We start from the raw sequence: 13,794 nt of genomic DNA on the forward strand, positions 1-13,794 counted from the left end.
GCCTGCACGTCCAGAGCCTGTGCTCCGCAACGAGAGAGGCCACAACAGTGAGAGGGCCGCGTAACGCAAAAAAAAAAAAAAAAAAAAAGTAGCTCTCCTTCCTTCTCACATTGGAGACCTCTGGGCCAGAGGAAGGTTGAGCTTCTGGAAAGAAAAGAGAATCCGAAATTCCTTGCACTTCTGCATTAGAAGCAGCCCTAAGGCTCCCCCACCTGCTGCTGGGAAAATCTGGGTCTCTGAAGGGATGGTGGCTGGCCTTTGGGAGGCTGAACCCATGGGGCAAAGTGTCCAGGAGAGGCAGCCACAGGGCGTAGGGGAGCTCCGTCCAAAGCTGACTGAGCTTTCCCTTGCCAGTGCCGCCCCTCTGTGGCAGTGCCCACCACCCATTCGGCATGTTCCCACCATGCTCAGCCGAACAGGGGTCTCATTTCTGCTTGAAACACCCCTTCTGGCTCCATTCATTTGGCCAACATGACAGCCCAGAGGTTTAGGAAGCCCTTTCAGATGGCGGACTCCTCTAAATCAGACCACACAGCTGTCAAGCGCCAACGTAAATCACGTCCCAAAGATCCCACCCGCCTTTTCCTGAGGCTCCTTGAATGCTGGGGGGAGTGGACAAGCAACCCTGCTTTGCCCAGGATTGCTTGATGTCCAGAAAAAGGAATGCATAGGTTCTAATTCAGCATTTGGTCTATTTCAGGTACCGGAATTGCGTTTACACTTACAGGATTCTGCCCAATGAAGATGATAAATTCACTGTTCAGGTAAGTCTTTTATAGACCTCGAAATCTGACCCTGACTGGAACGTATACTGGCAGAGAAGGAGTGAAAAAGAGGAAGAAGGGAAGAAAGCAGGTGCCCCAAGCCGCCTAGACATGGGGGCTTGTCTTTCTCCTAGAAGAACCTGGGTGAAGTTGCTTAGCGGGTAGACTGTGACCCTGCAAAGGGACCTGCCCCGGGACGTGATGGAGCAGACAGGGCAGATGTTATCTGTGTTTGTGGGTGTGAAGGGGAAATAACAGAAAGGATACTCAGAGACCAAGGACAAGTGACTGTGGCTTGTTGGTTGTTTTCTTCAGTGCATTCAAATGCGTGACAGTAAGTGGGCCAGGAAGGAGAGAAGGGAGGGTACTTGTGGGAGAACAGATCGTTTCTGAGGGGCTAGGAGACTGCCCTAAGGATTAGCACGAGATAATATCTTTCAGTTTGTAGAGATCTGTTCCGTCAGAGGCTGATGCTCATGGCATCTGATTTCACCATGTAAAGTCCAAACGTGTAAAACTTGCATTAAAGGTTAAAGAGCGAATTCCCTGGCAGCCCAGTGGTTAGGACTTGGTGCTTTCACTGCCGTGGCCACGGGGTTCGATCCCTAGTCAGGGAACTAAGATCCCGCAAGCAGTGTAACGTGGCCAAAAAAGAAAGAAAAAAAAAAAGGTTAAAGAAAGCCATACTAGGTGCGCCAAGTCTGGGAAGACCACCTTCCATACAGTTTGCGTGACAAACACCACGGGTGTTGTGTGAACACAATGCATGACAACCGAGTGATGTGGAGGCCAGGGGAGCTATTTGTAATCTGGCTGCACCAAGAGAGCAGGGGGTGGGCAGAAAAAAGGGGGTGATGCTCTCGGTGTCCACGGTGGGAGCAGAGGAGTCACACTCAGCTCTTGATCCCTTGGTGAGAGGCACCCACAGGCAGAGTGCCCCACCCACGTGCCATGCAGAGCAGCCAGGTTAGAGAAGGGTTGGGACACCATGTCATGGAGAAACAGCGACAGAGTCTGTAGGGTTTAGTTGAAAAGAAAGTAGAGGTGGCAGGGGCAAGGTGGCGTGTAATCACTGATTCCGGAGGTGAAGGGAACAATGCATTTTGTGCAGAACTCGGATGCAGCGGTACAGACGGAGCTGGAATCAAGGGCAGGACAACAGGCAGGTCCCTGGGGCACAAGTCACTGGAAATGTGTCAAGAGGGAGTTGTGTTGAGTAGAAAGTTTCTGGGAGACTATTTATGGGGATCAAAGAAATCATTTCAGTGAGCCACTTGGGACAGAGACAGAGACCTCAGGGCCATGCGTGAGCCAACCCAGGTGATCACGACGCTGCCTTCTCGGAGGCTGGGGCTGTGCTGCAGGGCTTCCCTGGGGGTGCAAGTTTGGACTCAAGCAGAATTGCTTCATGTCCTAGAGGTCAGGCTGAGCGCTGCTTCTGGCTTCTTTGTCCTTCCCCTACATACATGCATCTGCACTGGTATCTAAAGAACATCCATTTGAATGTTTTTGGATAGTCTAGGATGCCCCCATGTCTCAGCCTCGGCCCCAGGGACAAATGTTGGTACCTTAATATTGGACGGCTCTTTCAAGACGTGGCAACCACTCATCAGTGGGATGGCTGCCTCTCCTATGGCTCCTCACCTGTCAGGGATGAGGCTGCCTGAAGGGGGGCCTGCCCGGGGCAGGCAGTGGGGCTCAATGGCCTCGAATTTTTTCCAAGTTCTAGGACTGCATGAACTTTCCCACCAAGGTTGGCGTCCTTGATAGGGGGTTTGCTGAAAGGAGTCTAAACTCTCTTAAGTTAAAAGTTAGTTGGTGCTTTTGATCTTTTTTCCCCTTGTGGTTTTCTTCTATTCCTTCAAAGGGAAGAAGAATTTAAGTATGACTAGGCCTTAAGCTGGAAAAGACATCACTTTGTGGCTTCTGTAGAGTTTGTACTCATGGCTTGTATACGTCTAGACTGCGTCTAGGTCTATTCCCTCTGGCCTTTACCTCTTGCTGCCGTGGCATCGCATGTTCCTGGGAACGGCTGCCAGTCCTGCAGCAGCTGGGGCCTCATCAGGCTTTGGGGGTTGAAAAGAACAGAGACTTGCTTTGGCTAACTTCTGCAAGGGGGGTGGGCGGCCCTGGTGGAGATGCTCGGCGCAAGGAGGGAGAAGGCTGGGGCCTGGGACCAGAAGGGTTGGGGCCCTGAAGCCCAGGTGCTACCCGCCACGACTCAGCCCTTCTCAGTGGGTCTGCCCTTCCCCACCAACAGGCTCACTCCTGAGTTGCCAGTCCCAAGAGGGAATACGGTCGGCTCGGCCCCATCAACGACTTCCTCTGCAGGGGCCCTTTCAGATCTGTGTATGAATCAGCTGCCTTGGAGCAGGGGCCCGCCCACAGCTCGTAGAAGGGCGTAGAGTTGTGGGGCCAGAGCATGGCTACCTGAGGCCCACGCTCAGCCAGGGTGGTGGGCAGGCAGGTTTCACAGAAGAGCTGGCACCCTGCTAGACGGGTCTGCCCCCCGACCCCAGCACTGGGCCTGGGACCTCCTTGGTGGCCAACACCAGGTAACCAGGGGACAGGGAGCTGGGGGACCTAGGCAATTTTCACTCCTAAGAATACACCTTCCTATAAAAATACAACACCTCACGAGACGATCAGAGAAGCTGTGCACCAACAAGCAGGTTAAAGCACGCGCACTGTTAGGCCGAGTCTCAGGGTTGCCGAGCTCCAGCAGTTACCGTTCGGGGTTTATTTTAAATCCAGTTCCTCTTTTCATGTTGAGGCAAAACCTCATATTCTTTTCTGAGCTTAGCCACAGTTTCTAAATAACTCACTCCTTACACCTGAATCTGTTTGGTGCTACCAGAATAGGAGGCTCCCCGAAGGAGAATCTGGCCTGAGACGTTGCCAAGTGAAAAGCTTTCATCTTCTGATTACCTTAGCTCTTCTCACTGGGGCCTCTGGCTTTTTGACAAAACCAAAGAGCCACTCGGTCTTCGTTCCTCGGTCTTCTCTTTTCCTGCCACCGTTGTAAATATTGATAACATTTGATCACACGTAACTTTTGGCCTTTGGGCTAAATCAGTGAGGCACCTGGAACTCAAGCAGACCACCCTGTTCCCAGCTGGTTCAAGTCAAGATTGTGCCAGCCATGCGGCCTTGGGCGAGAGTGTGACGCTACTGGAAAGTGGGAATCACACACATGCCTCCCAGGGTGCGTGTAAAATACCCAGCCCCGGGGAGTGGCCGGCGTTGGGGAGCTGCATGGCCGTTACCGTCTTTATCTGCCGTGAGAGGGAACAGACCTCCAACGGGACGATGGCATCTGTGAACCAGCATAAGTCAGTTCTACCTCATGCTCCGGTGAGGGAGGAGGGAAGAATGGCAGGAAATGGGATGGAAAGAGAAGGAGAGAGACAATGAAGAGAGAGGAAAGAAGGAAGGACCGAATGAAAGACGGAAAAGAAGAGAAGGAAAGAGAAAAGCTAAGAGGGAGGAAGAAAAATTGTAGGAAGAATGAGAGAGGGGTAGAGGTGAGTGGGGTGGGCAGTTCTGACAGAAGAAAAGATGGAAACAGGCGTGGGGCACAGACGCAGCAGAGAAGGGGAGGGGAAGGGACACAGGCGGTGTTCTAGAAGGTTCTAGGCAGTGACTAGGGGTGGCAGGAAGGGGGCAGATTTAGTGGCAATCAGGCTCCCTCAGCTCTGCTTCTTGGGCTGTGGATTTCCACAGTTTTCTCAGCAGCCCATGGATTTGTTAAGTAGTTGTTCAGCAGCCACCCTTGACCCTGAGAATCTTCCAGACTGGAGGCTGAGCTGCCGGTGCTGGGGGTGGGCAGGGCTCTGAGCGCCACCCTGTGAGGCCAGAGGAAGGCGGGTGCACCCGGCCCCTCAGCCTTGAGTTTCCCGCACCGAGAGTGTGGGTTTCTCATAAGGCCCACACTCCCTCCCCGCCGTGGACAGGGAAGTGGCCCTCCCTGGAATGAACTGTGAGGCTCCCACTGCCTTTTGCAATGACCCTCCTCCCTGGGACATCAAGGCCCAAGTTCAAGGCGGGACGTGCCGTCCTGATGGGCCAGCTTGAGCAGAACTGAGGGGAGGGCCGAGGGCTATCACGTAAACGGCCCGACGCCACAGTCCAAGTGGATGGGGCCCTTCGGCTCCATTCCTACGACCCTTCAACGCTTGCTGTTTTTCTCACATCCTTCCTACCAAGAAGAATAAAGCAGAAAATAAAAACTGACCCTGGCGCCCCATCACAGCCATACATTCACTACAAACTCCCTGTCTTTTCTCAGCATTGAGATTCTACGCAGGATATTGACTGTTGAAATCAAGACCGGAACACACACAGGTTTTAAGGCAAGTTTAGGTGAAGAGGGAATTGGAAACCATGAGCCTCATAGACTCTCGGTCTCCTTTCCCCATTTAGAAGAAAACCCTGGCGCTTTGAGCTGTTCGGGTGAGAGACTCATGACTCAGTTCCTGCTCCCCGATGGTGGCTGTCACATTGCTCTGGGCAGTGTGGCTTTTGGAGAGAGAAAACAAAACAACTTTCTAAAAGCCGTTCCGTCACAAGTGTCCAGGAGGGTTGACGGTTGAGCCATTGTTATTAAGCTCAGGAAGAGGGTGGCAGCTGTTATTGTTCTGAGTGGTCACCAAGTGAAGTAAAGATTCCGTCTGAGCCGCTAGGCAAAGGATGTGGCTCGAGAACACACTTCCTGACATTGCACAAGAGGGAGCAGAAGAGGCACAGGCGACAGAAGCCATACACGGCCGGGGCCACGTCGCAGGACTCTGCGGCCATGCTTGAGGGCAGGGGGCCCGGCAGGCTCCACAGAGGCCAAGCAGTCCCTTTAGGCCATCGCTGCCACATTCTAGAAGTGTGCATTTTAATGTAATTTCATCTCATTTCATTTCAGTTTAACCTGCTGTAGAACAAGGACAGGTCTGTTTTCCAAGCTTCCGAATATCTCAAAACATTTTCCAGTGGCCTTCAGATTGAAAAGGAAATTTGATGGAGATGAAATTCTTGGGGACCGAATTTCCCCTCAAAATTCTATAGAGGTGGTGTTCTACCGCCTTCAGAAATGTATGAGTTACAAATAGCCCCAGATACAAAATCCAAGGTCAAGCTGGTACCAGTCCCGTTATAGGGAACCAGGTTTTTCTCTTTTTTTTGCGTTGAAGCTGGTGGGGCTTCTTTACCACGCTTGTCATTTTCCTTTCATCAGTAGTTCTGGGAATGTGTTCAGCCTTTTCGCTTTGCAAACCTGGGTCTTTCTTTGGCTCAGAAGACTTTTCTTCTGTTTGGTCTTTGAGTAAGTTTTGTGGGGTTTTTTGTTTTGTTTTAATTTCTTTATTTATTTGGCTGTGCCGGGTCTTAGCTGTGGCATGCGAGATATTTAGTTGTGGTATGCGGGACATAGTTCCCTGACCAGGGGTTGAACCCGGGCCCCCTGCATTGGGAGCACAGAGTCTTAACCACTGGACCACCAGGGAAGTCCCTTGAGTAAGTCTTTATTCCAGCTCTCCTGGTTTCTATTTGCCCTCTCTACCTCCAAATGACTGTCTTTACTCTTCCCCCCTCCCTGCTGGCCACCTCGTCCCTGCTTTTCATGCTCCAAGACTTCTAGTCCACCTTGCCGCAGGACATGGGACCATTTCCTCTTTGTTGCCCGAAGCAGAGCCCACATGGGGACCAACACTAGCTATGGTTGGTGGGTTTAGGTACAGGAATAATGTAATATAACGTAATTGATAGGAGTAGGATGCACTAGTAACCAACGAGTTGTGAAGGGAAGTGTTCCACGGGGCTTCTGGTAAAGGTTTCTTTTGTCTTAGAAGGAGACACAGGGATGAAATGGTCCCTTTTCTACCTTTGGAAGCTGTCGTAGGATGTGATAGCTGGGGCTGCTGCTGCCATCTTGCAACCAGGAGGGGAAGTACCTGGAAAGTGAGGCCAGTAATGCAGAGGACAGAGCAGGAAGATGAAATGAACCTGGGTCCTCAATGATGCCATTGAATTAACCAAAACCAAGCAGAATTAACCAGCCTGGTCATTGCCTGGCCTCTAGACTTCCTGTTTGTGAGATAATTGATTCCTTTTTGTTCAAGTAGTTGAATTGGGGTTCTCTGTTACCTGCAGCAAAAAGTACCTTAATATGCAAACGTTTGGCCTATCCTAGGGGAATTTCAAAAGAGAAAAAGAAAATTTTTAACTGAACATCAAGTTTCACTGCACCAGAAGCTCATAATCCATGGTCTGACACTCATATCCCCGACCCTCCCCTCTCTTCAGCCGTGGCCTGCGCCGTGTTGCCAGGACCACTCCAATCCCGCTCAGACACTTGCAATGACTTGTCTCCATGCCCCACATCCTAGGGGTCGATATCCCTTTCTCCAGCTCTAACCAGAAAAAGCATAAAAACCAATCAATATTTTAGCACCTACTTGCTCCTTGCAGAATGGTTTAGCGTCTTCTCTCAACTTCGCTCTCAAGATCAGGTTCTGGGTCTAACCTTGGTACATTAAGAGGCTACTTAAAGCTGCCCAACAGAAGAGAGTCTTTCCTCTAAGAAAATAATCCCAGGAATAAAGACGCAGACGTAGAGAATGGACTTGAGGACACGGGGAGGGGGAAGGGTAAGCTGGGACGAAGTGAGAGAGAGCCAAGGACTTATATATACTACCAAATGTAAAATAGATTGCTGGTGGGAAGCAGCCGCATAGCACAGGGAGGTCAGCTCGGTGCTTTGTGACCACCTAGAGGGGTGGGATAGGGAGGGTGGGAGGGAGACGCAAGAGGGAGGAGATATGGGGATATACATATGCATATAGCTGATTCACTTTGTTATACAGCAGAAATTAACACAACATCGTAAAGCAATTATACTCCAATAAAGATGTTAAAAAAAAAGAAAAGAGAAGAAAAGAAAAGAATCCCTAATTACTCCATAAAAATATCTACCTGCTTCCTGCTGTCCACCTACGGCTCCCGAACCCCTTACCTTCCTTTATCTTCTTCATGGCACTTGTAAGCACCTGACTTTATATACTTATTAATTGATTTTTGTACTGCCAGTCTTAGAACTGTTCCTGGCATATAGTGGGCACTCAGTAGATGTTTACTGAATGAATTAATTCTGCTGCCACCCTTAAGAATGTAGAACGGGGCTTCCCTGGTGGCGCAGTGGTTGAGAGTCCGCCTGCCGATGCAGGGGACACGGGTTCGTGCCCCGGTCCGGGAAGATCCCACGTGCCGCGGAGTGGCTGGGCCCGTGAGCCGTGGCCGCTGAGCCTGCGCGTCCGGAGCCTGTGCTCCGCAACGGGAGAGGCCACAACAGTGAGAGGCCCGCGTACTGCAAAAAAAAAAAAAAAAGAATGTAGAACGACTATGTGTTTCACTTAAAATTAGGACTTGATTTGCCCTTTTGCTGCTGTTATCATTCTTAACTGGGTCCACACTATCTACCGTATCTACTGACTTGGCACTCGTTTTTCATTCCTTGTCAATTGCCTGCGTCCTGGGCAGGTTCTCTGTTCCACAGTCTTCGTTTTGCTGTCACTCCCTCCAGTGTGGACTTTAATGTCACCACGGAGTTTTCCGTGTTGGAGCCACAGCCTGCATATTGGCTGAGCTCCCTCTTTAGCTGGTGCTGTTGTCTGTTCATCTTTCCCATTTTCTTCTTGTGGGTTTTCACTTCTGGGTCAGAAAGGCCTTGCCTTTTCACATCCATGTGATGATGTCAGATGCTTCCCAGGATGCTTTACTAGTCCTGCAGCAGAGGATTGGGAGAAGCCTTCCTCTGGGTCTTATTCTCTCCAGCCCCCATTTCCTCATCTGAAATACGGGGATAATGACATTACTTATGTAGGGAGATTTCCAGGACCAGAGATGGTTTATGTGAAGCACGCAGTGCCAGACACGTGCATAACCCAATGAGTGATGGTTTTACGATAACTAGGAAGTGGGGAGAGAGGCACCGAGGCCAGTCAGCTACGCAACACCCAGGCAAAGCTATGCAGGCAGAAGCCCAGGCCTACGGACTGAGGACGCCAGGCTCAGGGGAGGGAGAAAGTGCTGACACTTGGGGACACAAAAGATTCAGGAGTCCTGCGACTGGTACACGATAGTGCAGGAGGACTTGGAAAGGAGAGTAAGTGGCCAGGAATCCTGACTGGCCTCAGATCACGGCCCAGGAGTGGGGAGGGGATGGAGGTGCCAAGCTCGGGCCCCTCTCTCCTCTTTGTATGAGGACCCACTTGAGTCCTGTGTCTGCTCTTCGGGCCAGTTGAAGAACTGGGGAAGACAGATGCAGGCGCTCAGGGCAGGGGCTGGTCCCTGGGGTCCCTCTGGGCAGCAGTGAGAGAGAACTTGAGGATACCAGAGGGGCCAGGGAAGGTCCTATAACCGACCCTCCCCGGGTCTTACCTTATCTCTTTTCACCGTTGTCCCCATTTATTGAGCCCGTCTTAGGAGCCAGGCACTTAATATACATTCTTTAATCCTGGGAGGGAGGTATTCTTAACAGTACTCCCATTTTAAACACAAGGAAACTAAGGCTCAGGTGGGATAACACTGTTTGCTCGGTTCATACAACTGGTCAGTGACAGAATAGGGATATCACCTGACCCGCCATGCTGTGGCTTAAGGGCGAGGCCACCCCCCCCCCCCCCTTGGCTTGGCTGTTAGTCATGGAGGAGTCCAGTGGGGCCTCCTGGCTGGAGGGTGAGTGCCAGATTAGATCTGATGCTGCCGCCATGTTCGGCTACTGGCCTTTGCTTTCCCAACCACTGAAGGTTGGCCCCAGCTGTGGAACCAGCTGTGAGTTGTATAGCATTTGAGCCATTAACCTTCTTGAATGAGGCTCAAGATGACCCTCCTGTTAAGTTCAGTCCAGGCAGTTAACAGCAGTACCTCCTGTCCATGTTCCAGAATGACTTAGCTGAGATGCCCCACATCCATTTATTCATCCTCACTCATTCAGCACATCTTAGTTGGGCACAGTCCCTGCCCTCACGGGACATTCAGTTTAGAGACCGATGGCAAGCAGTTAGCAAGATGATCCCCTGAACCCCAGGTCTAGAGCTTGATGTAGAGGCGTTTTAGGAATCTTTTACAGCAAAAAGAGTTCCCCTTCAATAGGAGGAAATGAATGTCCCAGCCAATCCCTCCAAAACATCATCACCCTCTGGTCTGTGCTCCCAAGCACTTCCCCTCTTCCCCCCCCCCCACCTTGGCTTGGCTGTTAGTCATGGAGGAGTCCAGTGGGGCCTCCTGGCTGGAGGGTGAGTGCCAGATTAGATCTGATGCTGCCGCCATGTTCGGCTACTGGCCTTTGCTTTCCCAACCACTGAAGGTTGGCCCCAGCTGTGGAACCAGCTGTGAGTTGTATAGCATTTGAGCCATTAACCTTCTTGAATGAGGCTCAAGATGACCCTCCTGTTAAGTTCAGTCCAGGCAGTTAACAGCAGTACCTCCTGTCCATGTTCCAGAATGACTTAGCTGAGATGCCCCACATCCATTTATTCATCCTCACTCATTCAGCACATCTTAGTTGGGCACAGTCCCTGCCCTCACGGGACATTCAGTTTAGAGACCGATGGCAAGCAGTTAGCAAGATGATCCCCTGAACCCCAGGTCTAGAGCTTGATGTAGAGGCGTTTTAGGAATCTTTTACAGCAAAAAGAGTTCCCCTTCAATAGGAGGAAATGAATGTCCCAGCCAATCCCTCCAAAACATCATCACCCTCTGGTCTGTGCTCCCAAGCACTTCCCCTCTTCCTACTACCAAGCCCTTGCCATGTGGGGTGGTGCTCAGCCCTGTCTGTCTACCCCTGTGAACTGTGGGTGCCTCGGGAGCAAGGTGAGGGTCTCATTTGCCTCTGTGTCTGCCCTAGAGCCCAGCCCGGGGCAGCCTTCATGACCACTCATTAACTGAAGGGCCCAACTGGACTTGGCTTGAAAGTGGTGCTCCAATTTACCTCTCAGTACTCAAGAGATTCGATTGGGTCCACCTAAATAATTCGAGATAATCCTCCTATCTCAAGGTCAGTACATTAGCAACCTTAATTCCCTCTGCATCTTAATTCCCTCACACCCCATAACAAAACACCTTCACAGGTTCCAGGGATGGGGAAGTGGGTGTCCTTGAGGGGCTATTGTTCTGGCCACCCTGGCGACTGTCTTTGTGATTTATTGGCCTGCTCATTTGTCATCTGTCTCCACCATGAGGATGGAAGACCCAGGGGAGCTAAGACTTCATCTGTCTTGCTCACCCCTGTGTCTGCAGCTCCTAGGAGAGCAGCTGGTACAGAGTAGGTGCTCGATTCGTATTTGCTAAACTTTTGAATGAGGTGTAAATTTATAATATGAGCAGGGCGGAATGGCTCTCATTTCTTCACCTGTAAAATGAGGGGAGTAGACTAGAGACCTCCAAATGCCTGCATGCTCTAGAATTCTATGACTCCTTCTATAGCACAGACATCGACGGAGAGGCGAGTGGAGTGATGGGGGGCAACCGTTTCATAATCTGCTCTGTGGCAGGGGCGCAGTGGGTGCAGCAGGACGGGTCTGGGATGAGGTAAAGGCAGCGGGGGAGCTTGGGGGCGGGCTGCAGGTTCCTCAGGAGATGCTCCGGGCTTCACCTGCCCCGAGGCTTCTCTTCTGCAAGCTGACTCCCAGGCTAAGGACACAGAGCTTGTCTGCCAGCTGTCATTTCTGTCTCTCTCGGAGCACCTTGAGAGTTTCACAAAAAGAAAAAAAGCAAGCTGGAAAGAAAAGCATCTCAGGGATATGTAATTAAGGCTAAAAATATCCCTCCTAAGCTCCCAGCAATGAGAATGGTCCTGTTCCCGGGACCACTGGGACCATGAAGCCTTTTGAAAGGTAGTCCAGGTTTTTAGTGTCGATGAGCTTGTACAAGTATAAATACTTGCTCTATCCAAGCAGTGCCAAGAGATGTGTGGTTCACTTCTTTCAGGGGAAGAGTTTAAACCAGGCAGCCTCTTTAAGCCTAAAAAGGTCCCCTTTCAAGCTAAGCAGGACCTTTGCTGGGGGGGAGAGAAAAGGGGAAATGGAAACAGTGAACAAGAAGAGCTTCCTTCATTGCGTGTGTCGGAGGGAAACGGCTATTTTAAAGGCAAATTTTGCATATGCTGGAGGTGGAGGGCAACTTAGAAGCTCTCCTTCTTACCCCACCTCCCACCCCCTCCTCAATCTTGAGATGGGCTGAGTGAAATCACGGAGCCCCAGGCCTGCGACAGTCTCTGGCCCCCAGGTGGCCAGGGCCACCTCCCCCAGCACTCCCCATCCCCACACCACACTCAGCTGTCTGCACCCTTCAGCCCCATGCTTTGCACCTAAAAGGGTTTATCCCTGCTGGCGTGGGTGAAGAAATTTGGACCCCATGATGAAAATGTTTACACAGGAAGAAGGAGAAAGATAAATCGAGCAGTGTGTCCTGAGAGAAATGGAGAAATAAGCAGATTTCCAATATGAGCGCAGCACGAGGACCTGTGGTTTACACGGCCCGGCTTGGCCCACAAAATTACGCTCTGAGTTAAGTCTTCTTTTTTCTGTATTAAGAAGGAAGGACTCCTGCAGATCAGTATTTGTGGTCTCTGCTTTTTCTCTTAGAAAAGTAGCAAGTAAGGGTGAGGAAGTTCAAATTGAAAATACAAAACAGAAATAAAATCCCCTGACCTTGAAACATGCCTTGCTTCTTGGGAAACCGTCACTGTATTATGTCTTTCTCTAAAATTTAACTTTCGAAACTGTAATATATTTGATATCTTAAAAATAGTCTTAAGGACCTTATCTTAAGCACTTTGAGTACTCACTCAGGCTATCTTTAAATGTCAACAGCCCTACAGTATTTGGGGGAGAAAAGATTTGCAAAAATTTGGCAATAACAGTATCACGCCTGGTCAGCTAGAGTGAACAGTGCACAATTTTAAGTGTGCTGTGATTCCCTTTAAAAGTGAAGGTAGTCAAAAGGTACAAACTTCCAGTTATAAGACAAAATAAGTCCCGAGGATGTAATTTACAGCCTGGCAACTACGGTTAATAACACTGTGTTGTATATTGGAAAGTCGCTAAGAGAGTAGATCTTAAAAGTTCTCATCATAAGAAAAAAAACTGTAACATGTGTAGTGATAGATGTTAACCAGACATATCGTGGTAATCGTTTTGCAAATATGTACATCAAGTCTGTACACCTGAAGCTAATATAATGTCTGTCAATTATATCTCTTTTTTTTTTTTAATGTAAAGAAAAGTTATTGGGAATCTTGCCTAAGAACAGATAGTGATCCTACTGCCTGTCTCGTGGCGGCTTCAGGCCATACATCCTGTGGCTGATGAGTGTGTTCTCACTACTGCCTCCTGGTGCCCCTCTCCTGCCTCCGACCCTCTTAGCCCTGTGCCGTTCCCAGGGGTCTGAGAAAGAGACATTGTTCCCCCACCTGGTAGAGCCCAGGAGATTCTCTAGAGCTGGGCAATGCAGCCGCCACTGGCCGCATGTGGCAGTCGTGCACGTGAAATGTGGTTAGTCCAGATTCAGAAGGGCAAAGTGTAAAATACACCCCAGATTTCAAAGGCCTTCTTTTAAAAAAAGAAAAAAATGTAATATATCTCATAACTTATTTATTGCCCATTGAAATCCTAATATTTGGGATGTATTGGATTAAATAAAACCTAATCATCAAATTAGTTTCACCTGATTATTTTGAAAATTCTTTTTAATGTGGCTACTAGAAAATTTGAAATCACATGTAAGGCTCACATTTTATTTCTATTGGATAGCATTGCTCTAGAGCCTTGCTACTCGAAGTGTGGTCCACGGACCAACATCTGCATCATCCTAGAGCGTGTTAGAAACGCAGAGAATCAGGCCCAGACCTACTGGTTCAGAATCAGCATTTAAACAAGATCCTAAAGTGATTCGTGTAGATAGATGTTAAATTCTGAATACCATGCGGAGGTGGGGGAAATGGCAGTAAGAGTCACACGGGATGGGCAGGAATGGACCTCGGGGC

At 49.9% G+C, this 13,794-nt stretch overlaps 1 protein-coding gene across 1 annotated transcript in view; it reads left to right on the forward strand.

Moving 5' to 3' along the window:
• Positions 1-13,794, forward strand: part of INPP5D (inositol polyphosphate-5-phosphatase D) — a 131,590-nt gene that overhangs the window by 21,086 nt on the left and 96,710 nt on the right. Inside the window, exon 2 of the mRNA XM_007445726.1 lies at positions 701-764. Within this exon, the coding sequence (XP_007445788.1) occupies positions 701-764 (64 nt within the window). The remainder of the gene's footprint in view (positions 1-700; positions 765-13,794) is intronic.

The sequence above is a fragment of the Lipotes vexillifer genome, unplaced genomic scaffold, assembly GCF_000442215.2.
Source record: "Lipotes vexillifer unplaced genomic scaffold, Lipotes_vexillifer_v1.1 scaffold1492, whole genome shotgun sequence".
Classification (NCBI taxonomy): Eukaryota; Metazoa; Chordata; class Mammalia; order Artiodactyla; family Lipotidae; genus Lipotes; species Lipotes vexillifer.